Here is a 26,192-nt window from a genome sequence, read left to right as displayed (position 1 = left end):
TGAATAATACCCTGGATTTACATCAGGTGAAGCACCTGAAGAGGTTTAACTTGGGAGGAGCTGGGGGCACGGGAAAGCTTTTCATCGGCAGGAGAGGGTTGGGAACAGCCGCTGGCCTGGACTTGAAGGTACATCAGGGAGCGCCCCTGGGCCTTGCAAAGGTGGTTCCCTTACCCGCCTGTCCAACAGGCTACTCCTGACTCTTCTCTGCCATATTTAGAGGGAAATACATCCCCAAGAAATTCCCTGTATCCTCGTTCCTAGTTTTAGCTAATTGTTCCCCCCAGGATATTTTTCTATTGATATCCAATCCCCTTATCCACCTTGTGAAACCTCAAATCTCATTGTCTCCTAAAAGTTCTCCTACAGATATCTCTATGCCTGGTTGAATTTTTTGTGCTTTTCTTGGTATATACTATTATTATTATTTTGGGGGCCTTTTATGTTTTTACTGGGAAAAAGGATCTTTGGAGACCAGAGAAGGCAGGAAACAGTCTGTGGCCTTTCTTGAGCTCCCTTTTCCTTCCAGACCTCTCGGGCGGGCGGGTGGGTGGGAGGCGGTGGTGTCTCCAGCTGCCCTGCTCACCTCTTGCTTTAGTAGGATTGGGTGGGAGCCGATGGGAGGGATATGAGTACACACAGCACTTTTCAGACACAAGGATATGGACGTCTCAGGTGAGTGAGCAAACAAAGAAATAACCCCAAATACTTGGAAAACCAAGTCCAGCAGAGTTTAGCTTTACCCAACTAAACTCACCCCCAAGCCCAGCCCTCAGGGCACACAGGAAGAGTGATGCTCCTATGGGTAATATATTCTCATGAATGTATGCAGCCTTAGGAGCAATTCTTGGCTTGTAATAGGAATTCTACCCTTTTCTTCTTCACTCAGAGAAACATATTGGGATTGAAGAAAATGAAAGAATTCTCATTCTTTATGAGTGTGTTTGTACATATGTATTTTATGTGAGAGGGGAAAAATGCAGACTGACACTTGGCTAAGTAGATTATGATTGATCCCAATGCATCAGGGCAGTAGAGAACAGTCAGACCACACACACACACACACACACACACGTTGTCTATTCCACATCATTTTGGAAATGGGGAAACTGAAACTCCTAGAGGGCTCAAATAAACCTCCCGGGACCATGGTATGTCAGAGGTGCAACTATGTCTTCCAATTCATGCCTTTAAACTTTTGTCTCTTATCCTTTGCAAGGTGGCTGGGACGACCAGGCGCTGGCCTAAGTGCCTCATTCCATTTTCAGAGGAGCTGAGGTCAGGTGCCCCCCTACAATTCGAGAAGGCTTGCCGAGCCGACGCCGCATTCCCCAGCGCTCAGGTGAGTGTTCTTTTCTGGGTGATGGTGCCTGATGAATCTGGCATTTGTGAAACGCATAGGCCGAGAGGCTGGTTGGACTCTTGCTCAATATTCTCAGGTTGACAGCATTGATTTTCTGTAATTTGAGAGGAGTGTGGCATGTCAGCCAGGCTTTTATCATGCACCTGTCTTCTCTTCCTGAGGATTGTTTGCATTGTGGAGATTTCCTGGTGATATTTTTAGTGTCCGATTCTCCATGGTTTCTCATTTCCAAGTAACTGTGGCCATGTTTTAGTGACTCGTACAGATGTCCCTGATAGAACTGATGACTGTTGACTGGGAAGCCCAGGGATTGTCCTACAGCTCGCGTTATTGGTTTCAGCTGATTTTTCACAAGTTTTCAGATAGCTTACCTTCCAGAATTACAGATTTTCATTAGCTACCGTTCTTCATGCTGAATCAGAAAAAGGATATATTCTGGGGTAAAGCAAAGGGGATGGGTGCAGCAAGTACTGACACACCATTTTTTCAGTGGTCTCCTCTCCCTGCTGCTGCTTTCATGCCAGCTGTAGTTCCCCAAGCCCTGCATCTTTGGTCAAGACCACGTGGGGAAATAGCTGAGTCACACGTTTCTGCTTCTCTATAATTACAACTTTTATCACCTCATCTGACATAGAAAGGGTGTTGGTTAGAAATGATATACACATTAGGAATAAGCTCTTTAGAAACAGCAAAAAAAAAAAAAGAGAGAGACAAAAACAGAAAAAGAGCTTTCATGGCATTCATAATGTGAAGGGTTTTTTTGAGTCTGGAGCTAAGGTTATGAAGAGACAGAGGAGTCATCATCCCTTCTTACCCCTACAATCATGGGAACAAAAACATCTAGATCCACAACACTATACATTTTCCATTCTCTCAACACATCTTGTAGTGATTTTGTTTCATCTCCTCAGCACATGTGCCTGGCTCACATACCATGGCAGCTACCCTCCCCGTCTCTTCTCCCACCTTCTTTGCTGTCCTCACTGTCACTCAAGACTATTCAAAATCACCTTCACTATGAAATCTTCTTGTCCCCCCAGTAGATACCCCTTTCTACTATATTATTTTGCTATTGAAACTTAAAAAGCAATGTTCTCAGGTCATTCTCCACGTCCATCACATCTCCAACAGATTGGAAGTTCTTGCAGAGCGGAGGCAGTGTCTGCTAACTCCTTTTTATTCTTCTTGTGCTTCTTCGTTCCACAGGGTAGTCTTCCGTATGAGGAGCATCTGATCTCAAATCTCTCTCGTTTCCAACTTAGACCAAAGTCAAGTGCCCTCCCTGCCAAGCTAAGAACAGAGCCCCCTTTCCAAGTGCACATGTGAACCGTCCCTCCGAATAGCCAGGGCCTGCAAACTAATTAGGTTTCCTCTCCTTCCTCTACCCAAATATGACCTTGCCGATACCATCTCCTATTAGATGACAGATGCGGGTGTTTTTATTGCATGGTTGCCATTTGCCACATGCTTCCTGGACAGGTTTCCAGGTAACCTTAATGGCTGTGCTTCTGGGGAAGGAGGAGGAGAAAATAACTCACCTCTTCAGTAAGTGGTTTTAAAAATATAACAGCATTTACAAGCTTTTAAAGAGCAGCTCTCTCTCTCCTTCCAGCCGCTCAGGCCTTGTTTGCTTTGTGATAGGAGCCCCCCGTAATGCTTGGCAACCTCTGACTAGGACAGGGGGCAGATTGAAAGACCAGAAGATTGATTTTTCTGTGGAGGGCTTTCCATGAGGGGCATGGGAGAGCGATCTTTTGGGGAAGCAGTGGTCAGTGAGGCTTACTTCTTCATTTGCTCTTCATTCGTGTGTGAGGCTGAACACACTCTTTGTCTCAACAAGCGAATCCCAAACCACAGAGGGGAGCAGTCTATCCTGGAGGTCCTGAGACGACCGGGACCTGAAGGGTAAGAGGCTGGGGCTGTCACAGCCTCTCCTCCCATTCGCATTTCCATCCAAAACTTGCAGGGGAAATGTCCCCAAATTGCTTGGTGTTCTGCTTTGATGTGGCCACAGTGTGGCCACCCAGGCTTACTTTGGTGCAGCTGGATCCCGTGGATCAAACTAGGCCTGACTGTCCAGTTTTGGAAACTGGGAGGCATTTTCCCCTCTGCCAGAGCTTGGGCTTACCTTCCCCAGAGCACTGAGCAAAAACCTCATGTTTACCAAATCCCAGCCTCATGATCTCTTCCTGTCAGGGCAGGAGGAGAAGAAGTAGGCACATAATATCAAGTAGACCTTGCAACTTCTGTCCCTTCATTTCTGCCCAACATAAAGTTACAAGGGAAAGAATAGGTAGAGGTGGGGTGTTGGGGGTCCGGGGATGGATCGGTTGTGTGAAAATGTAATTTTAAAATTCTCACTGCAAATCAAATCATTAGGTCTTCTGCATATAGTTTTATTTTTTCAAAACTATTCTTAAATTAAAATTTTAAATCTACACTATACTTTAAATGCTCTGGACAATGTACTGAGGTTTTTGGTTTGTTTGTTTTTTTAAGAAATGCTGTTGTGAGTCCTCTGAAAGATGTACATTCTCCACCTGGTTTACTTTTTGTGCAGATTTATACATCAACATATCAAAGCTTTTTAAAAAATCAAACACTCACACAATATTTTACAATATCCAATAGTTGCTAAATCCACCCCGAATCTTTTTTTTTTTTTTTTTTTTTGCGGTACGCGGGCCTCTCACTGTTGTGGCCTCTCCCGCTGTGGAGCACAGGCTCCGGATGCGCAGGCTCAGCGGCCATGGCTCACGGGCCCAGGCGCTCCGCGGCATGTGGGACCTTCCCGGACCGGGGCACGAACCCGTGTCCCCTGCATTGGCAGGCGGACTCTCAACCACTGCGCCACCAGGGAAGCCCAACCCTGGATCTTCTCTAGATTGCTTTCACCCTTTGGTGTTGCGTCGAGCAGAAAACCACTTAAGAACAGCATCTGCTGCCCATCCGAGTTCACTCTCATGGACATAGAGGTGGTGGGCTTTTCCACCTTGCTGTGCAGACTGGTTTTCAAGGTTTAGGGAGAGCTTGGTTACATAGCACCTCCTAGGTCTTAAAATAAAAAATATCATTTCTCCAAAGAAGGTATACAGATTGCCAACAGACACATGAAAGGATGCTCAACATCACTAATCATTAGAGAAATGCAAATCAAAACTACAGTGAGGTATCACTTCACACCGGTCAGAATGGCCATCATCAAAAAATCTACAAACAATAAATGCTGGAGAGGGTGTAGAGAAAAGGGAACCCTCTTGCACTGTTGGTGGGAATGTAAATTAATACAGCTACTATGGAGAACAGTATGGAGGTTCCTTAAAAAACTAAAAATAGAACTACCATACGACCCAGCAATCCCTCTACTGGGCATATACCCTGAGAAAACCATAATTCAAAAAGAGTCATGTACCACAATGTTCACTGCAGCTCTATTTACAATAGCCAGGACGTGGAAGCAACCTAAGTGTCCATCGACAGATGAATGGATAAAGAAGATGTGGCACATATATACGATGGAATATTACTCAGCCATAGAAAGAAATGAAATTGAGTTATTTGTAGTGAGGTGGATGGACCTAGAGTCTGTCATACAGAGTGAAGTAAGTCAGAAAGAGAAAAACAAACACCGTATGTGAACACATATATATGGAATCTAAAAAAAAGTGGTTCTGAAGAACCTAGGGGCAGGACAGGAATAAAGACACAGACATAAAGAATGGACTTGAGGACACAGGGAGGGGGAAGGGTAAGCTGGGACGAAGTGAGAGAGTGGTATGGACATATATACACTACCAAATGTAAAATAGCTAGTGGGAAGCAGCTGCATAGCACAGGGAGATCAGCTTCGTGCTTTGTGACCACCTAGAGGGGTGGGTTACAGAGGGTGGGAGACACAAGAGGGAGAGGATATGCAGATATATGTATATGTATAGCTGATTCACTTTGTTATACAGCAGAAGCTAACACAACATTGTAAAGCAATTATACTCCAATAAAGATATTAAAAAAAAAGTCAATCTCCATTTCATGTAGTGGGTCTTTTGGGACCTAATTAAAATATGCACATAAGTCTTTCAGGAGACATGAGAGGTAAGAGTCATGCACTGTTTTACATATGTGAAGAGATAACCTTGTATATTGTGGTGTTCATCAACTCCATGAAAATAGATCGTGAACCACCACCAAAAATATCATTTGGCTTTGAAGACTGAATGTACTGGGTTTCTACAATTTCCTTAGGTTTTTGGGGTGGAAAGGTGGAACCAGAGGAGGTAAACAGTTCATATTAAGGCAGATTGAGGCTCAGCAAGTCCCAGATTTCCAGCAGGACTGAACTCCCTGAGTCACATCAACTTTGGGTGGAAATTCACTGGGGGGTGGGGGAAGCAAAAACCAATCTGTCAGACATGAGAAAGCAGGGCCTGATGATGGCTATAGGGTCCCTACAAATCAAAAATATTAAGATTCATTCTCCCTCAGCACACGTAATTCAAAATAAAGACTACTCCAAGCCACAACATAAGTGTAAAAGAGTCTCCTATGGTAACTACCTGATTGATTAAAATATTTTTAAGTGTTACTTTCTCTCTCTGTTGCTGCACGTCCTTGGTCTGCCTGTTAGCTACCTTAGCACTCCTAGTGAGGTGGGGAAGGGCGGCTATGGAGATGGTCATTTGAGAGAAGGAAGGTGCGAGGCTGGGGACAGCTCGAGAGCAGTGTTCTTGTCCAGTCACAGGGCAAACAGAATAAAGAGACACACCCAGCATGAACTCTAGAGTGGGTGGGTTTCAAAATGTATACAACGGTTCCTTGTAGGTCCCAAGCACTGGGTACTTAGTGTATGATTTACACACATTTTCTGGCTGGAAGGCTGGAGGCAAACAGACAGCTCATTAGGAAAATAACTGAAGAGCTAAATATAATGGAGGAAGTAGGCAGCAGATCCCAGGCAGATGAGCACGGCTCACAGTCCTTCATGGGAGAGCAGAGGCCAGGCCAAACCAATGCGTCTGTCCCTCAAAGGTCAGTCATTCTAGGGCTTTGTCAGACTAGGAAGGGAAAGGAATGTTTTCAAAGGGCCTTTTGTGGAACACACACAACTCTGGCCCCTGAGATTCAAATCAGGATCTGGAAACCTGTGTAGGCTTGTATGCAAAATGCTTAGAAACCAGCCAGGGCCCACCATCCTTTTTTTTTTCCCCCCTTTTCTGTTTATGAGCATTAAGGTTTCCCTGTAGTTGGGGAAGAGATCACTAAAAAACAAGATACAAATAACCAAAACCTGAAGTTATTCCCTTATTTTTGTATAAAATCAAAGAATGCCACATAATATTTTTTGTTAGATGTTATTCAGAAAACTATATAGGAAATATATTTTAAAAATTCAAGGCATTATTATTTGTATCATAGATCATACTGCTTAGTGGGTAATGCAGTTATAATTATAAACCAAACCTATGAATATATCAGCAATAAACTTGTTAAAAATTGAAATATAACTTAAAGTAGATTCTCAATTGTTTTTGACCTCTAGTTTCTTTTGCTGGATCCTATCTTCCATGTACATTATCATTTCTTTCTTTTCCTTAGAATGGCCAATAATGCTTCTCAGTCCTTTTCCATCTTCAACGAGTACTATAAACATTAGGAACTCTCTCAAGAAAACGTGGGATTTGTGCCTATGTTTACAATTTTGCGCCCCCCAGTGCCATTTAGTTTTCAATCAGCACACAGTTCTTGTTTGTCTTATTTACTTGGTTTTCCTAGATCTGCACCCTCAAGGGCTCTGGGCTCTTCAGATTTTGTGTTGTGAGGAGAAGCCCATGCCCCAAGGGTAGAAAGCTTAGCCCCCTTCCCTGGCTGGTGCCCCACTTTTTAGTCTGGGGCCTATGGGTTTTCTGAGATTCAGTTTTTGTAACTGTTTACAGAGTTGTTTTGGACATTGAACAAAATAATGACTATAAAAGCTCTACTCAAATGCAAATTATGTGTTATTATTAGTAAAGTTTCTATTTTATTCCAAGACAGAGGAACAGTTGTAGTCATTCATTTGGTATTTCTTTTATTCCTGTCACTTGTTTTACATGTTTTCCCCATCTATTTCTGTCCACGGTTCTCTTCAAATTTCGTCAGTTTAGAATGCTATTGTCATTATTGAGTCATGATGCTGAGTCAGCCATTGAGAATATGAATCAGCTGAAATTAAGGGAAGAAACTTCTCAAGTCCAGTAGGACCTGACTATATGGAGTCAACTTCTGCTGAAGACAAAGAACCGTCTTGCGTTGTAAAATTCTAAGTAAAACTGTAAGTCAGAGTAATAAGCCAGAACTTCTAGGGCAAAGGACTAGGGAACTCAACAGACAATGAATAAAGAGTCAGAGGAATTTACGAATAGCTGCAGAGGGCAGTTTTGAACCTGCAGGCCTAGTAACCTATAATCACCCTTGAAGACAGGAATATTGTAATCTCAGCGAGCTGAATAAAGGAGGCTAACCAGTGAATCAAGCCTATAGTTACGCAATGGCTTGCCTTGCAGTTCCGAAAGCTTGCTGACAATAGGTTCTCTTTCTCTTCACCCTTTCATTGAAATTTCTTGACCCAGGAGGGTCGAACACCTGGTAGAAGCCCATGCCTAAATCAAATTCCGTAAACATTGGTCATTATCGTCCACCATGTTTCAATTGTGATTGATGTATTCATAAATCAACAATTCACATTTGTCTGTGAAACCCTAGTGCAGAGAGTCTCAATCTTTGATTTTAAGCCATAGCCCCTTTGGAAGTCTGGTAGGGCCTATGGACCACTTCTTAGAATGATGTTCTTAAAAGTATAAAACAGAATTCATAGGATACTAAGGAAACCAATTATACTGAAGAATAGTTATCAAACATATAAAAAATGAGTGATAAAGTAACATAGTTGCTTCTTAATACATGAAATAAGATGTATTGGTGGGTTTAGTAAGTACTGTACCTTCAAAGTAGTGATGAATGTTAATGGTATTTCAAGGTATTGACAACAATGGTTGGTGACAAAGTCACAGGTAACTATTATGCTTTGTTGCCTATCTTCATAATTGAAAGAAATACTAAATTTAAGTTACAGGTTAGTGAAAATAAATGAGTGGGTCTTTCTCCCATCCAAATATATAGATCCCCGGAATACCATCTAAGAGCCCCCTGGGTGTCTGTGGACCCAAGGTAAGCACTCCCACCAGGGTGGCTTCTTTGCTTCTGGTCCAAAGGACAGGCACATGGATTATGATGAACAGCATTACTTGTATCTTCTTGGTGTATCTACATATAAACCCAACTTTCACAGCTTCGCTCCAAATGGCATTCTTCTGTTGAATGGCAAGAAATAAAGGTAACATTCATTTGGAAACTAGAGGCAATGTATACTTGTTTTGTGCTTTTGCTAAGGTGACCAGATATCCCTACAACAGCTGGTCAAGGTTTTAGAGCACGTGTCCAAATAAACTTTTAGAGTCATCTTGACTTTATGTGAGGGTTTCCAGGGCCCTTAGGGAAGCCAAGAAGGCTAATAAAACAGTGGGCTAACAGCAAGATAAAGGTAAGCTAAGGCCCACATTAAGATGTGACAGAGAACAGGAACAGAAAGAGGCAAGGAATGTTTGGGCTCAGGCGTCAAAATAAGCCCAGGTGGGGCTGTTTTGTACAATTTCAGCCCCAGGTCCCAGGCCTGGGGCAGCCACACGGTGTGGGCCAAACAAGGTGTTTTTACTAATTTCACAGTGAACACTTTTTCAGTCACTCCCCCACATGAGTAAAAACAAAAACAAAACCTACTATTTTAGTTTGGGGGAGCTAGTTTTATTTTAGGGGCTTAAAGGAAGCAAAGAAGGTACTGATGTCCACAATGAAGCAATACTGATACAGAATGTATGCTTCAGGAAGCAAAAGGATTTAACAGATCTTAGAAGTAATATACTTTAACCTTTCAGTGACATAGGTTTTAATTTTGGCATCATTTTTTTCTAGGAGATGTTGCTACAATGTTTTTCTTTTAATGTGTACAACTTTTGCAGTAAATTGTATTGGCATCAGCCAAATTACATACATGTGTACATACATGCACACATACATGTATTATATGTGTATGTGTCTGTGTATGTAGATACGTATAGTTTTGTTTTTGTATGTCTTATTGGCTAATACCTGGAGAAAGAAGCATCCCTTTTAGAAAATAAAGGATAGTAAATCAAAGGGATGATACCTGTGTGCTCATGTTTACTTACTCATTTGTTCCTGAGTCACACAGTATTTCCAAACAAATGTCTGAGGTTGCGGCACATCCTTTGATAAACGTTGAGTCAAAACTGGATGAGGGAACTGCTATGAATAGAAAAAAGGGAATTCAAGTTGTATGGTAGGTTTAGGAAATGTGGAAATGAGATCATATTCAGAGAACAAAAAATTTACTTCTGAAAATAACTGCGTTTCTGAATACCGTATCATCTAACTGGGGGACAGTACTCTGGGTGATGGAGGAACTGCCCGTGTCTCTGGGAGATGGACTTGGTTGGCTGAAGGCAGAGGTCTGGGAGCAGCTGCTGCTCCTCTTGAGAAGTGGGAATGCCAAGGGGGCAAGGGGGCAGCTTTCCAGGTTGGCCTCGCGGTTATCTGTGCCCTTCGTTCAGTGCATGTCTTTCATAGCAGTCTGAGTGTGCCCTGTGGCATTCTCAGACTTCCTTTTGGTTTCTATGCTTCTGAGAAGTGGCGTAGTCTCAGTCTGGTCCCAGCTCAGAAACTCTCCAGCCACGCTAATACCATTCTCTGCATGTGGGTGTGGTGACACTGGCCCTTGGAATCCTCTCATTTTCCATCCCCTTTCACAGAAGGATAATGGTTAAAGTCCCAGCCATGGTTCTATCCAGGGATGTGGTCTCAAAATTTAACTATAGGAAAAATACCACCATGAAGTTTCCCTAGAACTCATCTTTGCAGTGTCTTGAATGGAATTGTGAAACATTTGGGGTCCTTTGCTCCCAATAAAAACGTGTTCCCTGCTTTTCTTTCAAGAAGCCATTTCCTTCCTGGAATATTTTTAAAAAACACACTGCACACAGTGTTCTGGGAGCTGCAGGAGGATTAAGAATGACCTTTAGCCGAGGAACCAGGCAGCACAACTACAGGAGATTTTGACCTATTTTCTTTTTTATGTGTATAATATTGCACCTCTATGGAAAACACTGGCGAGGTTCTAAACCAGCCTCAAGCAGATGCTAAATATTCTCAGAGAGATGGCCTTGAATTGGTAGATAAATTGTCTAAATACACACCAGGGTAAGCCCAGTTCCAATCTGTTACAGGCACGTCCCATTCAAAGGAGGGGTTGGGATTTCTTTTAAAAGGACAGAATATAAGATAAAGTTATAAAGTTATAAAGTTATAAAGATAAAGTTACATTATGATAATACCATTTCCTTACACCAGCTATTACTTGACAGTTTGAGGAACACTTTCATGATTGTCTCATTTGATCTTTTTAGAGATAAGGTTAACAGAGCAATGATATAGTTGCGTTATACAATTATATAGCAGATGGAATTAACAAGGGCATAAGAACACTCAGCTTTAAAAAAAATCTTCCTCTGTGTTAAGTAGTTAATATGACAGAACAGATATGGCAATGAAAGGATGAAGTATGATAAACAGAGTTAATTCAGAAAGAAAATAAACATTTATGGAACACTTACCATGAGCCAGGCACTGTGCAGGGACCTCGGCATGCATTATTCCATTTGATTCTGACAACAGTTTGGAAGCATTGAGTATTTTAACAAAGACAAAACTGACGATCAGAGAGGAGTGATTTCACTGAGGGCGTAAAGTAATTGTACAATCTGAGAGGTGAGCCCATGTCTGTATTGTAAAGCCCATTGTCTTGTCATCATAACACCCTACCTCAAGTTACTTAGGATGAATGTTGCCCACCAGTTCTTCTCTTTCCTTTTAACTTTTATCATCCCTTCAGAGGGTGTGATCATACTCTCCATAGGGCCTTTCATCATCATTATCACCATCATAATGTGATCATTCACTGACCCCATTTAATGCATCTTACTATTGTTGCTTATAGATTTCTCATCTTACCCACATTATACTATATGTTCTTTGAAAGTAGGTCTTGGGAGTCTTACTCATTTTTATACCTTAAGCAGCATCTTACATACTGTTTTGCATCTAATATCTACTCAATAAAAATTTTTGAATGAAACTAAGTGAAGCAAAATGCTTGTAATCCAGGGAGCCTATTAACTAAAGAGTTTGAAGAAAAAAGTAATGTTCTAGCTAAAGGAGGGTAGTGTAAAGTTATATATTCTTTACCTCTTTCCATGAAACCTACAAAAGGGATGAAATTTAAAATGATGAAATTTTGATAGAAAATGTCCATGTGCAATGAAACTAGGAAATAGCTAAAATCTCAAATCACATTATCTGCCCAAAATAGTGAATCAGGACCGAATCAAGGGAGGGTATAGAAAGCTGAGACACACCTTCTGGGTTCCAATTAGCATTCAGATTTCTCTCAAAGTGAGTGCTATAAGGGGCCCAGGTGCTACTCTTTTACTCAGAGCAAGGACTGAAGGTGTGGTTGGCACACAAGAGAAATGCACCCTCTGGGGGATTGTTCTACATAGTAGAGCAGAGAGGATGGTAGACAGAGGGAAGGACGTTATTGAGCAAGACATATTTATTTTTCCCCCAAATAGAATTCCTATTTAGGAGGCAAGGCAGAGAGGATGAAAAAGTGGTAATGGCAACCAGATTTGCAGTGGTTGATCAGATTCAAACAAGGAACTACAAATAAACAGAAATAACCAAACAAAAGATAGAGCCAGAGTCTCTCATGATCCTTACTGACATTGTGCTTGGGTGATCTACTCACTCAAGAGAATATGATGAATATGGCTAAAAACTGAGGAATCAGACCCAATCTGAAACCTGTAGCTGCCCTAGCTTACCCACTGACTCCCCTCCATAACTACCCTCCTCTCCAAGCCAGGAGAGAAGTGCATTCCCTTCAGAGCAGAGTCTATGTTTTCATGTAGCCTTAGGCATACTAATAACACCAAAAGAAAATTTAAAAAACAAAAAACGAAAAGGAGGCAAGAAACTCAACAATCAGAATGCAGATGAAGATTAGTGTTAAAAAGAATTATTCCAGGGCTCCCCTGGTGGCGCAGTGGTTGAGAGTCCGCCTGCCGATGCAGGGGACACGGGTTCGTGCCCCGGTCTGGGAAGATCCCACATGCCGCGCAGCGACTAGGCCCATGAGCCGTGGCCACTGAGCCTGCGCCTCCAGAGCCTGTGCTCTGCAACGGGAGAGGCTGCAACAGTGAGAGGCCCGCGTACCGCAAAAAAAAAAAAAAAAAAAAAAGAATTATTCCAGCAAACCAAATCATCTCAGGTGCGTATCTATCTCCACTCCCAAAGAAATAAAAGAAAAATACATCTTTTTAAAGACAATTTGAAGATGAAATATGAAATCAAAGAAGAATAAGCAAAAGAAGTTAAAGTAAGCTGAGAGTTATGAAAGAAATTGAAGATAATAAAAATATCCTAGAAATGAGAACCACATTAGAACAGATGTTGAAAACGTATTCAGCAAAGCAGAGGTCAGACTAGAGAGACTAAAATAGCATTTGCAGGATGAAGAAAACTCAAATAAATGAAATTAAGTAGAAAGAAGATGACAGTTATTAAAGACAGCCAGCATCCAGTCAGCATATGAGATAATGGTATCCCTGAAGTAGAGAACAGAACAAATGCAGCAGGAAATAAAAACGTCAAAAATAAAATTAAACTCCACTGATAAAAAGTATGATCTGACTCTGCAGATGAAGAGATTTCAGGGGAAAAAACTGATCACAGAATAACACAATGCCATGTAAGTCAAGTTACTGAAATTTAAGGACAATGTAAGAATTCCTAGGCATCTACGCAGAAAAAGCAAATTTCCTATAAGGGGGAAAAGAGCAGGCTGACCTCAGATTTCTCAACAGAGGTATTCAGTTAGAGAAAAAAGTGGACAACAAAGTCTAGTCAACCACAAGATGAATCAAAATTAAGTCTCAGGAAAGGGGAAGGCGTAGTGTTAGAGGATGAGGTGGAGCCTAGAATTTGTTTACTATAGAGCTAAACCAAATGCACGTAAAATTATGGTTAAAGAACAATGTAACTATTGTAAATCCTAAACATATAAACATATAAAATAAACATACAATATAATATATAATATGATGTAATAGTCCAAAATTTTCAGTAGGGAAATTAACCTTTTTTCTTCTCTCCTCATTCATAGCATCAAAGGATGCTGAATTCAAGAAACAAAATATCCTTGATCACTTTTAGAAACTGATGCACAATATTTAAAATTTTTACATTTGTAAATTATTTCTGAACATCCTGTAAACAGTCTTTGTATTTTGTGTTTTTCTCATGCTTTAAAAGGATTTAGTGAGTGAGGCAAGGTAGGGATTGTCAGCAGGGATAGTGACTAAAATGTTAAACCATTCAGTTGAAAAAACAGCATTTATTTGGCTTTGTTGGTGATGATTTCAGTTTTCCCTTACTAGGAATAATCTGACTCTCAATTAGGAGTGATTAAATTATAAAATTATGATATAAACAGTGGAATACCATGCCGTTGTTAAAAAGAATGAAAGAAGTCAACAGGGGCTCACGTGGAATGTTCAAGCAATGTTGTTAAGTAAAAAAATTAAGTTGCAGACCTATAGTTTGATATCCTATTTGAACAGAAGAAAAAACTGTGCATGCATATGTACCGTTAGTGGCTCCCTCTGGAGCCTAAGGTAGGTGAGTGAGAACAGGGGTCTTCTACTTTTTACTTTATTTACTAGGTACTGTTTGAAATTTTTGCAAGAGTAGATATAATTTTTTTTTAACAAAAGAAAAGTCAAAGGACAAATTTTCATTTTTTCATCGAATGACCGTAACAGTCATGGTCAGTGACTTAGAAAGATAATCTGGTGAAACTGATTTGCTTAGAAGTGTCCTTTAAGATTCTGTTCCCACTCAGGTGGACACTTGGTCCGGCTCTGATGCAGTGCACCCCATCTCTGGGCAGAATACAGACGGAGGGGATGGTTGCAATAGTGGAGAAAGCCTGGGAGCACCATCAGAGATCTGTGGAATGGCCCGAGCTCAAGGGTGGTGTTAGCAGAGAAGAAGGCATTTTCAGAGCAGACTGAGGTATTTACCTGGTTGAAGGAGCCCAGGCAACGAGGAGTCGCTGGCCCAGAGCACAGCTAAGGAAATGGATATCTTACCTTCTGTAAAAAGAGGTTCGTTCACTTCAGTACACTTAGAGGAAAAACAGTTTCAAGAAGGCAGAACACGAGTGGGCTGTGAGGAGGCCTTACTGGGGCTCCTCTGTCACCAGGTAAATTTTGGGGATCAGCGCCAAGTCTGGGAGGGCAAAGGCACACTGACAGGAAGTGGGGTGCAGTAGGGCAACAAGATTTGTATTCTTGTTCTAGAGCTGATACCACGTCATCCTCTGGCCTGTTCTCGGTGGGATGTCCCACTCCACGCTATAAAGGGTTTAAAGGGAGGATCAATTGCGAACAGCTGAGAAAGTGCTCAGACAAGGCACAAAGCATTGTACGTCGTAAAGTGGTCTTTAAGGAGGCGTCCACCTCGCCTCCCTGCTTTACCTCATTTTATTCCTGGAAGCACTTTTTCAGCTTCCCCGTCCTTTGGGCATCTTTCTCTCACCACTCTTGTTTTGGTTTCCTGCTTGCCCACCAATTCCCTTGTTAGAGCCACACCACACGGATGGTTCCCCTGGCTGCTGACAACAGAGGTGACGGGTTGGCAGTTCTGATAGTACAGATGTTGTTTCTTTCTTCCTCAGAGAACCTGCCTCTAGCTGATAGGGCTCTATCAACGTGGCCAAGGCTCCTTACCAGAGCCCCAAATGCCTCCAGCGCTGGAGGGCACCTGGCAGTCGTGGTGCCCCGTGTGCACACTCTGCACCAGCCTCTGGCCTCCGGGGAGACGGTGGGCTCACCGACCCTTGGGAGAGCAGCCACTGTTCCTCCCCAGTCCAGACCTTCCCACGGGAAAACTCATGGACCGCTTTGGGAGCCACTGGCTACTAAACTGAGGTCTATTTTGGAAACTTTCCTCAGAACTTAGTAGCCACATGAGAAGGCCACCAGGAAAGAACCTCAAGTACTCAAATGCATCTGATAGGCAATAACCTCCAGTGGTTCTCAGGAGGGAAGCATGTCAGGGCGCCTCTGGGCCTCATCTCCCCAGAAATGCTTAGCAAGGACAAAGCAGCACCTGAGGGAACAAGTTCAACACCAAAAAAGCCAGACCTTAAATGGCTCTTGTGAATGAGAAGTGATTTGCATAAACATGCATTCAGTGAGTGCTAAAGGCCTTCCTCTGGGGCCTTTCCGACATGTTTTCTCTTCCTGGTATGTTTTCCTCTCTTCTGACTCCTCTCATCCTTCAAGTATTAGTTTCCATGCCAGTTCCCCGGGCAGGCCTTGCCCCATTCCCTCACTGCCCTATGTCTCCTTATTATTCATTCTCAGAGATTTATTTTGCAGCATTTACCACAATTGGAATCAAATAATGTGTGTAATTCGCATTTGTCCTGTTCACTGGTACATTCCCACCACCTAGCACCATGCCTAGTGCACGTAACTATTGGATGAATGCACGAACGCTGTGACTGAGGAACTCAAGAGCATATGTGACAGGGTTTAACACAGGACTCTTTCTGACAGCTTTGGATGGAGTCACAAGACAATAGATGGCATCTACCCCCATAACATAAAGCAAGATGCTGGGCTTGTAGAGGTTTCGTTCTCCTTAGCTTCTGGCTCCACAGTGGCGTAAGGGCTTGATGTTGAGCAGTCAGCTCATGTGGGAAATCAGAGGGTTTCTATGGAGCGTTGAGAGTGTGCTTCCCCTCACCACAGGCTAATGAGAGCGGCTTCGTGGAGACCACTTAGATGTTGGCAAGGATGCAGAGAAAAGGGAACCTGGTGCACTGTTGGCAGGAATGCAAATTGGTGCAGCCGCTGTGGAGAACAGTGTGGAAATTCCATAAAAAATTAAAAATAGAACTACCGTATGATCCAGCAATCCCACTTCTGGATGTTTATCCAAAGGAATTGAAATTGAGTTCACAAAGAGACACCTGTACTCCCATGTTCATTGCAACACTATTCACAATCGCTGAGATATGGAAACAACCTAAATGTTTACAGATGAATGAATGGGTAGAGACAATGTGGTAAATACATACAGTGGAATATTATTCAGCCTTAAAAAAGAAATCCTTCCATTTGTGAGAACATGAATGGACCTGGAGGACATTATGCTAAATGAAATCAGCCAGACAGAGAAAGACAGATACTATGTTTTCTCAATTATGTGTAGAATCTAAAATAGTCAAACTCGTAGGAGCAGAGTAGAACGGTGATTACCAGGGCCTGAGGTGGGGGTCAGGTGGAGATGGGGAGGTGATGGCCGAAGGGAACACAGTTTCAGTTATGCAAGAGAAATAAGTTCTGAGATCCACTATACAGCACAGTGCCTATGGCTAACAATACTGTATACTTACAATTTGCTCAGAGGATAGATCTTCTGTTAAATATTTTTATCCCGTGCATGTACACACACACAAATAATGATAATAACGGGGGCAAGAGGAAACTTTGGGAGGTGATGGGTACGTTTGTGGCCTTGCTGCGTGTGACGGTATACACTTATCCTCAGACTCATTGAATTGTGCACGTTAAATATGTACAGCTTTTTACATGTAATCATTCTTCTATACAGTCAAAAAGAAAAAGAAAACCTGCTTTGTGACTCTGCAAGCTTAGGGGTCACAGAGGGGGCTGGAAACTGATTTATGTCTGAGAAACCTCCAGTCCTCCACCAGAGTGGAGGATGCATTTGGAGGTCACTACACCTGCATAGGTAGCAGGCCTGAAGTGCTTACTTTTGTTTGCGGCTGGGGTGGGAGGGTGATGAGAGACCAAACACCTCTAGTTGGCATATGCTGGCCTGGTTCTTCAGAAAAGGGCTCTAAGCTGCTAGTTTCCTGCCTGAAGAGGTCGGGGGTGTGCTGTTGGAGATGCCCTGAAAACACCCTGAGAGGCTGGAGAGCTCAGCAGGGTGCTGTCCCAGGCAAGGGGGACGGGCTCTGACAATGCCTAGAAAGCAGCCAAGGGCAGATTTCAGAGGCGCCGTCAAATAGGCCTTTTCCTTCCCCTTATGCCTCCCCCCTGCCCTCTGTTCCTTCAGCCCTGGGAGGTGCCAAGAGGTGGGAGGAGGGGGGAGGGTGGCAAGAAGCACTTGGCTTCCAGCCTAAATCAGGCCGAAGCTGGAAGAAGGGAGAAGATTTAATTTTAAATGCATTTCAGAGTTTTGGCTATTACACCAGACTGGACTTACTAGTTCCTGAAATGAGACCTATGCTAAAAGTGACCACAGGACTTAACCATCTAAGAGTAGCTGTCCTAGAGGAATTGTGAGACTTGCCAGAGATCTCATCTCTGGGGACAGAAACAGCCACGAAAGTGGGTTTGTGAGATTGCCCTACCCAGTCCCTCTAGTTGGATGCAACAATTTCTGTTTCATTCTAATATAACCATGGTGTGTAGATATTATCCCAACCTACCAGTGGTGATGGAAGGAAGATTCAGGAGTTTGGGCAAATTGCCCTGGGTCTCAGGTTGGTAAATCTCAGAACCAGGTCTCAGCCCCGGGGTGTAGGACTCCATGTTCCATTTTTGGCTCTCTACGCTGCAAGGCATTTTCAACTTTACTTCCAGACTTTGCATGTCTTGCTTGTAGGTCCCTGGTTCTGAACTGGCCTTCTCACTATTGATAAGCCAAGTCATCGTTAACCAAAAACAGAGAAGAAATGGTAATACGTGCAGGTTAACAGAAGGGAGGGGCCATAATAGATCATTCAGGTGAGAACAGTGAGTTAAGAGAAGGGAAGTGCAGGTGGGGATGTGATAACTGGCTACCGCAGCAACAAAGGCTTGTCAACAGGGGCCGAGAGGGGAAGGGAGCAGAACGGGGACAGGAGGAGCTTTGCCCACTGTCCCTAGTGCCCCCTCACGCTTGTTCTTAACTGCAGAGTCTGTAGCTCAGGTGGCCATGAGAGCCCTGGAGACCCTCTTGGCACCCCTTTGACAAGGCTGCCTTAAATGAACTCTATTCCTTGGGAGGAGAAGGGAAAGCTTACAGGTGTAAGAGGGAGAGTCATTTTCACAGGAGACTTTTCCCCAAAGCATCGTAACTGAAATGAAGCTTGTCAACCCCCTCTGGTAACTAGATGGCAAGAAGCACTTACAGACAAGGCTCTTTTAAAAACTCTCCCCTATGAAGACACGTGGAAAAGAGAATTAATAGAGAGACTATTAAAAGTTAAGCTTTAGTCTGGAACAAATGCATCAGCACTGTAAGTTACTGGTAGCGGTGATGTTAAGAGAAGCTATAATGTGGTGCTTGAAAAGTTCACAGAGAAAACATTCTGCAGAGCAATCAGGAGCAGAGACTTTGAAATGCTCGAGGTTGTGTTTATCTACCACAGGGACTCAATCACGGTTATGCGAAAATCTAATAGGGTTTTCATTTCTGGCTGGCTGTTTGTTCGTCAGGTATATTGCTACAAAACTCTCCAAGTCGAAATAAAAGATGGAAAGAAATAATTAGAAAATAAACAGCAAAAAAATACATATAGAAAACTTACTAGGTGTCAAGCACCACTCCACATATATGTGATCGCAACAACCGTCTGAGGCAGGTTACTACCCCACTCAGGGTGGGAAGCTGAGGCTGGAGGGCTTTGCAGGCTCGTCCATGCTCTGCAGCCTGACTGTGCTCTGAACGGCTGGTGGTGTGACGCCTCTAGTTTGGCACTTTCCCCCTCCTCCCTGTCTTCGTATCACTTGCCAGCAGTGGCTGCTGGGCTGTTCTCAGCTCCTCCCTAGGAAGAGTGTAAGATCCTGAGGTCTCCTCCTGCTCTGGTGGCTGTCATTTAAACATCTTCATTTCATCATCTACGAAATGAAGACTTGTTTGTTCTAGGTGCTGTTGACGGGCCCTGCTAGCTCTATCACTGCAGGAATCCCAAAGTCCTTTGATTATCTTCAAAATGTCAACTGCTTGGAAGGTTATGGAAGTGCTAGGCATTAAAAAAAAAGGTCAGGAAAAGCACATGTCAAATTTAAAGGAACATCAGGCTAGAGATGCTTAGACTGCCATCCTCTACCATGTCCCTAAGCAGTGGGGAAATGAAACCAGAACCTATCTGTCAGTTATGATAAACAATAAGTTTTTAAACCATTTCATTTTATGTTCCAAACCATTATAGACCACGTAGATGCTCATATTCCAGAGGTGACTAGAGGTATGAATGCCAGTGCTGGAAAGAGCTGTACCTTTTGAAGGTGTCCAGTTAGTTATTCAGGGCAAAGGGATTCCCAAAGTCAATCTGCCATCAGTAACTCATTCCTTAATCATGACTTCGGGAAGATAAAGTGGCAAGGCACACAAACCTGAATGATACAGCAGTCTTTCGCAGTAATCCAAATCCTCTGGCCACATGAATTTTAAATGACATATATGGATAGCCTGCCTCATTCATTCTTTTAGTAAATTACTATTGAGCACCTTCTCTATGCCAGGCACCAGGCTAGGAGCTGGGGACACACCAGTGAACAGGGCAGTCTCTACTCTCATGGAACTTATTTAATTAATAATACAATTAGTATTTAATTATAATTGTGATAAGTGCCGCAAAGGAGAAGCATAAGATGAAAGAGAACATATACTGGGGTGACCCAAGTTAGTCTGAAAGGTTAGAGAATGCTTCCTGGAGAAAGTGATGTTTAAGGGGGAGATCTTAAGGGTGAGGAGGCCTTAGCTAAGTGAGAGAGGGATGGAGGGTAGAGCCGGTGGTGCAGAAGGACTGCAAGCGCTAAGTAAGGCCTGGGGGTGGGCGGAGCAAGGGTACTGGAAACCCTGAAGGCAGGCCCTTGTGACTGGCATGGAGTGGGAGTGGCAGGAGATGAGACTGCCTATGTGCACCACAGTGGAACTCTGTAAGCCCCCTGGAGTCCACGAAGTATAGAAAGGCAGTCCGTCATTTCTCAAACATGGTGGCCGATAATGTGGGCTCAGGCTTCAGGAAGCACTCTCCCGTATTTCACAGACCAGATAAGGAATTCTTATCATCCTTCTCCAGATGCCCAGATTGTCCCAAGTATCTAATTACAGCAAGACAAACCAGCCTGGCCACCACACTGAATTAAACAGGCAGGAGTTGTAAATAATAACACATCTCCACCATCATACAGCAGAATCATCTGACCCCAACTGGAGAATTAAGCAATCATAAAATATCAGAGCCACCTATTGCCACAGCCAGCCTCCGGCCCCAATCTCAGAAAGGTAAAACGAGTGGGGCAGGTACGTGTAGGTCTACATCAATAAAACCCCAAACGCTCCACCTCGAAGACTTAAGCTTCTCTCAACCTTTGTCCCCTTTGTAATCAATCAAAACAGACTCATCCTCACCTAGAAAAATAGTGCTCCAACAAACTGTCCCTGTTGCATTCAGCAGATTGCCGGTCTTCAGAACTCCCAAGTGCTTTACAAACAATAATTGAGCCTCTTCCATACCCCAGTTAGAAGGCATATTTTCACCCTGTAGCTGAGGAAAGAAGTTGAGTTAAAAGACAAGTACAATGTCAAATGTCCAGTGGGGGAGGGAGGGCTGCTGAAGTAATTGCAACATTGGGAACCTCATTCACTCCTGGGGCTCCTCATAAACCCAACCAGAATCATGGCTGGCACTGAGCATTCTGGGTTTTTAATACTAGCGCTTACTTGAGGCTCGCTTCCTTTCCTCCTCCATTAGTCATTCGGAAAACTTGTAGAGACTGCATGCTAAGGATCCAACTAGAATGTTCTTATGTCTGATTTACACTGGATACCCCTTAGAGTTGGAGTCTTTTACTGAGACAGCCTTTTAATATGAAGAGAAAATGATGTGATTCCAAGACTGTAACCCTGCTTCTTCTCTCTACCCGCACTGCCCCGATCTCCTTCCAATAGCCCACTGTTAAGATAGCACACATTTGAAAATAAAGGACACACACGTTTTCTCAAAAAGTATTTTGGCATTCCTTCAAATTTATCATTTCTGACAAAATCAACTCACTGAGAATGATCCATTAGGTATCACTCCAACACCCACATTCTAGTCTCCGTTGAATCAAGAGTCTAGCCCTGTGTGGTGTTACTGGACTTGTCACTTTGTGATGGTTACCCTAACCCTAAATAGGTACCAATATATGAGTGGCAGTATGGAAAAGTGGTTAAGAACAGATACTGGAGTCAGGCTTCCCAGTCTCCACTGTTTACTAGCTGTGTGATGGGCAAGTGTCTTAACTTCTCTAAGCCTCAGTTTACTTGCGTATAAAATGAGGATAGCAGGGTTGTGCTGAGGAGAAATGGGACAATACATACAAAGCGTGTAACCCACAGAAAACCCTCAATAAATGGTAACTGTGATTATTGTTCCCCTAGGAGATACTGCCTTTGGAGGGGATGTCCTCCACTTGTAAAACAGGCAGCAGGGGGTCCTGGAGCAAATACCCTGTGTTCCCACTTCCTAGAGTCACCAACAAGTAATAGCTCTGTCCCAGGAAGATCATTTACATTAGGGCATCAGAGAGAACTTTGCTGTGGCATGTTTTTTTCTAAGACAAAATTAAGAGCCTTGAAATGAGACAAAGGAAAAACGAGTACCAGAATTGCAAAGTTAACATTTTTATTGAACTGAAATTGGTGTAGAACAATAGGGGCCACCACAGCTGCTGAGCTCAGTTAACTGAAAAGTCTCTGTGACATTTTACCTTGCTAACATGGTTTGGGTAGAACAACTGAGAAGCAGCATAGATATATATGTATATATTTTTAACACTTCAAAATATTTTGAAATGAGTCTCATAGCCTTGTTCAGTTGTCAGGTTACAAAGGACATTGATAACATCTTCTGTTGCCTTCATTTAGTCGTGTCAGTTAATATCTTTTCCCAAAAGATTCCTCTCAAAGCTGGCTATAATTTTTCCCCATCTGGTATAGAATAAAAGGATTTAGTAACACTTAGGAAGTAATAAACAGTAAGAACTTTAAAAGTAGTAAAGGCAAAAACCACTCATATGTGACTCAACACTCACACGGCTGGAAAGACAAGGAACTGGCTGAAGAGTTTCAGCCAAGTTCCAGAAACAAAGGACGCACTAGTGGAAGGGGTAAGGCAACCAAGCAGAGTGTTGGAACTGATGGACCATTTGTGTCTAAACCTCATCTCAACACCTTGCTTCAAACATGAAAATATGCATTTGTTTTACAGAATAAGGTGAAATATTTTAAGGGAAAAGAAAACTATTGAGGTTAAAAGATCAATCAGAGATGAAGGAAAATTAATACTGGATTTTTATAATCAATGCATGGAGCTATGATATCAACTGACCACACCAATTACTTTTGTGAGAGCAAGTACTGAACATCTATCACTACTTACAGTTGAAAGTTAACCCCTCTAAAGTATTCCAGGGGAAATAAATAACCAACGAGATAGGAAGTGAAGTCCTCACATAAAACAAAACCACATCTAGTTAATGTTATTTTGGGTTTGTATTAAATCAGCTGCTCGCTCATTCTGGAGTTAATTTATGGTTGTTGGTAAAAATCATCAAGAGTGCTTCAAATTACTTAAGATGAAATGTGATGAGCAAATAATAACACAACTCATTGTCTCATCTTGACAATGCTATTTTACACTTACTACTTCTCTCAAAAAACCCCCCAAAAAACAAAAAACTAAATAAATTCTACCAGAGTAACTGATACTAAGTGGCCACCCATTCCTGCAGCAATTATTGGAGAGAATCTAAAAATCTTGCAGTAGGAGATGAAGAATGATTATAAATATCTTAATAGGCTCACGCCCATCTTTAAAAGAGATGCAGCCTTAGGTAATAGCAGAGGCAGAGATTCACAACTCTCAAATTTGCAACTGATGATAGATACACATTTTGCAAGGATCTGCCCAATGTACACGACAAACATCTAAATTAAGGCTTTTATAGGTAGGTGGTCGAGTCTATGGGTGTGCAATGCTGGATTTTCATGAAGCATCTCCAGCTTCCATTATTACCCAATTTGTAAACCAGAAGATGTGCTGATGTAGATGGGTAGGAGCTCTAAGGGCTAACAATTAGCCAACTGGAAGGTTTGCCTTGTTTGTAAACAAGTTCTAAAATAAGCGTTAGCAGTGAAACAACTGAGAGGGTGCCACAAATGATGTAGAGAGGAAAAGTGAGTTGCACCTGCTGACAGGGAGGGGCTTAAAAACCAAAGCCAATAGCCGAACCTCTTCAGTTCAAGACTCTGAGATTTAGAGACCTAAAGGTTTATTGTTACTTCCAAGCCAATTGTTCTCACACTTTAGCTTGCAAAATCACTTGGAGGATACTTATGAAAATGGGGCTATGTGGGCCCTATCCCCAGAGATTCTAATTTGGGTGATGCAAGTGGTCCAAGCACCTTGCTTTTGAGAACCACCACTCATAGCAAGTAGCAGCACACTATCTTTGATTAAAAGGCCATGATGTCTAAGAAATGACACCGATGAGGTCATTACCTACAGACAAATCCCTCAGGAAACTCTACCATATGATATGAGGACCAAATTTATCCCCAATTAAGTTTCCTTTACTGCTTTTTTTTTTTCCAACGGAAAGTTTGATATCAGTGAACGCTTAGTAATGATTGTACCAATTCTGAGGTAAAAGGAAGAGCACCAGGGATCTCAATGCTAAAAGAAAATCGAATTCCCCAGGAGGTCCATGCTACGTAGAAATCAAATTGCTGCGGTAATGTTAGAGTTATAGTGCACAGGGTCTTGTTTCAGTCTTTGTAAAGTATACTTTTGTATACTTTTACTATATTACCTACTCTTTCCTGTTAATGTTTTAGAAGAACTCCGAAGAGTAAGTTTCATCTACACGCTCTCTCAGGTTTTCTGGACACCAACATTTTCTGGTTTACAGTGATACACAACAAAGTTATTTATTTTTTTATTGTTTTGGATGCTGGAGACAAACATCTTTATTAAAGATACCACCAAAATTTTGGCAAACATTTCAAAACATATTTGTAAACATAATGCTTCCCTTTTAAACTGGCAGCACTTTGAAAAACAATACGATAAGACAACACAACTTGAATCAACATTAGTTCAAAATCCTTATATTTTTGACCACATAACTTATGTTCCCACATGATAAAACAAATGATAGTTTAAATCAACGTCAACAGATAAACTCCATGAAATGAAAGTTTGTGCTGTTTGATGAATCACAGTATGTTATGGTTAAATATATCCACTCTTTTTTATATTCCTGGCACCCAGGATGAAAAAAAAAAAATCTTTAAATATACATTTCATGTAGGTAATAGCTTCTTTGCATATCTCTCTTCAAAAAATACTTTATAGCAGTATATAAATAGGTTACCTACACGTTTAATTTTATAATTTTGCCCCAAACTATAGATCTGTTTCATTTTCATAACATATCAATTTTGCCCAACATTAATAAAGTTGACAAACTGTTGAAATGGAAATGCTTTTGTCTTCCACGATAGAAGTAGCAATTTGATAGGAAAAAAAAACCTACAGTAACACTCATCAGTTGTTTCACCTGAGCGTTTGGCCTACTGAGAGTAGCAGCTTTTTTCCTTCACGCACGCTCACATCCACACCACCTCTGCACACATACAGGTCGAGCACACGCTTTCAGACGCTGGTAGGCCACAATGTGCTTCCCATTGCTCGAATCAAGTGGGAAGCAGTGTAGCTAATGATTAACCACACTAGGTACACAACTAGCAAACACCTTAAGGCAACCATTGCAATGGGGGGTTAATTTGCAGGGCAGATTTACTGTTCTAGATCAAGTCAGACTATATATACACATGTGTATATAGATCTATACACATACACACCTTTCTATTTCTTAACCCTCCAAAACAATGTTTTAAGTTTTTTTGTATTTTGTGCAAATTTCTAAATGTTCTACCATTTAAGGCAAAGAGTTCATATTAAGAAAGGTCAGAAAATAGGCTTATGTTTATCCAAAAGCATTTCACCTTGTACATTACTGTTTTTTTTAAACACACATAACTTTGAAGTGTGGACACTAGACCCCCAATATCTAAAAAAAATCATTTCTAATGACAAACACAGTTTTTTAAGGAAAAAAATTGATTTGAAGTACAGACACTGGATCCCCAATATCTACAAAAAAAATTATTTCTATTGACAAACACAAGTCTTAAGTAGGAAAAAAGGACCAGAAAAAAGCAGCTTCAAAAATGCAAGGAAACAAAGTAAAATGCGGCGGGGGGCGGGGGGGGGAAGGTAACTCAAGTTTACTAATACTGAAACTTCCAACAGGCAAAGTTTCATTTTTTAGAATTTGAGAGCAATTCATTTGGAATTTTAAATAAATAAGCTTAAGTTTATTCACATCTTCTGGTCCAAGCAGAGCTCTAGTGCCATGACTCTGCTTGCTGTTGGTCAAATTCACCTATTAGTCTTTTGATGTGAGCCAGCTTGTTATGAAGATACTCGCATCTGTATTTTTCTTCATGGTAATTGGGACTAGACTGTGGATGAAAAAAAGAGTGAGGAGTAAGACTGTGGAATTCATAACACTTCTCAACT

General features: G+C 42.0%; 1 protein-coding gene across 9 annotated transcripts in view; it reads right to left on the bottom strand.

The window, feature by feature from the left end:
- The window catches only part of ELL2 (elongation factor for RNA polymerase II 2), a 99,577-nt gene that overhangs the window by 1,457 nt on the left and 71,928 nt on the right, over positions 1 to 26,192 (bottom strand). For 2 of the 9 annotated variants that reach the window (XM_027100573.1, XM_027100579.1), the window contains 2 exons: positions 26,056 to 26,134; positions 9,625 to 9,721 (listed from right to left, as the gene is read on the bottom strand). In XM_027100573.1, coding sequence (XP_026956374.1) covers positions 9,625 to 9,721; positions 26,056 to 26,134 — 176 coding nt within the window. Of the gene's footprint in view, positions 1 to 5,362; positions 8,710 to 9,624; positions 9,722 to 20,971; positions 21,108 to 22,207; positions 26,135 to 26,192 lie in introns of those variants that run through there. The other 7 variants (XM_027100575.1, XM_027100576.1, XR_003431583.1 and 4 more) reach the window with 7 other exon arrangements.

Source organism: Aethalodelphis obliquidens, unplaced genomic scaffold (assembly GCF_003676395.1).
Source record: "Aethalodelphis obliquidens isolate GAN/ISIS:26980383/991018 unplaced genomic scaffold, ASM367639v1 scaffold4, whole genome shotgun sequence".
Classification (NCBI taxonomy): domain Eukaryota; kingdom Metazoa; phylum Chordata; class Mammalia; order Artiodactyla; family Delphinidae; genus Aethalodelphis; species Aethalodelphis obliquidens.
This window is presented reverse-complemented; position numbering and strand designations above follow the sequence as displayed.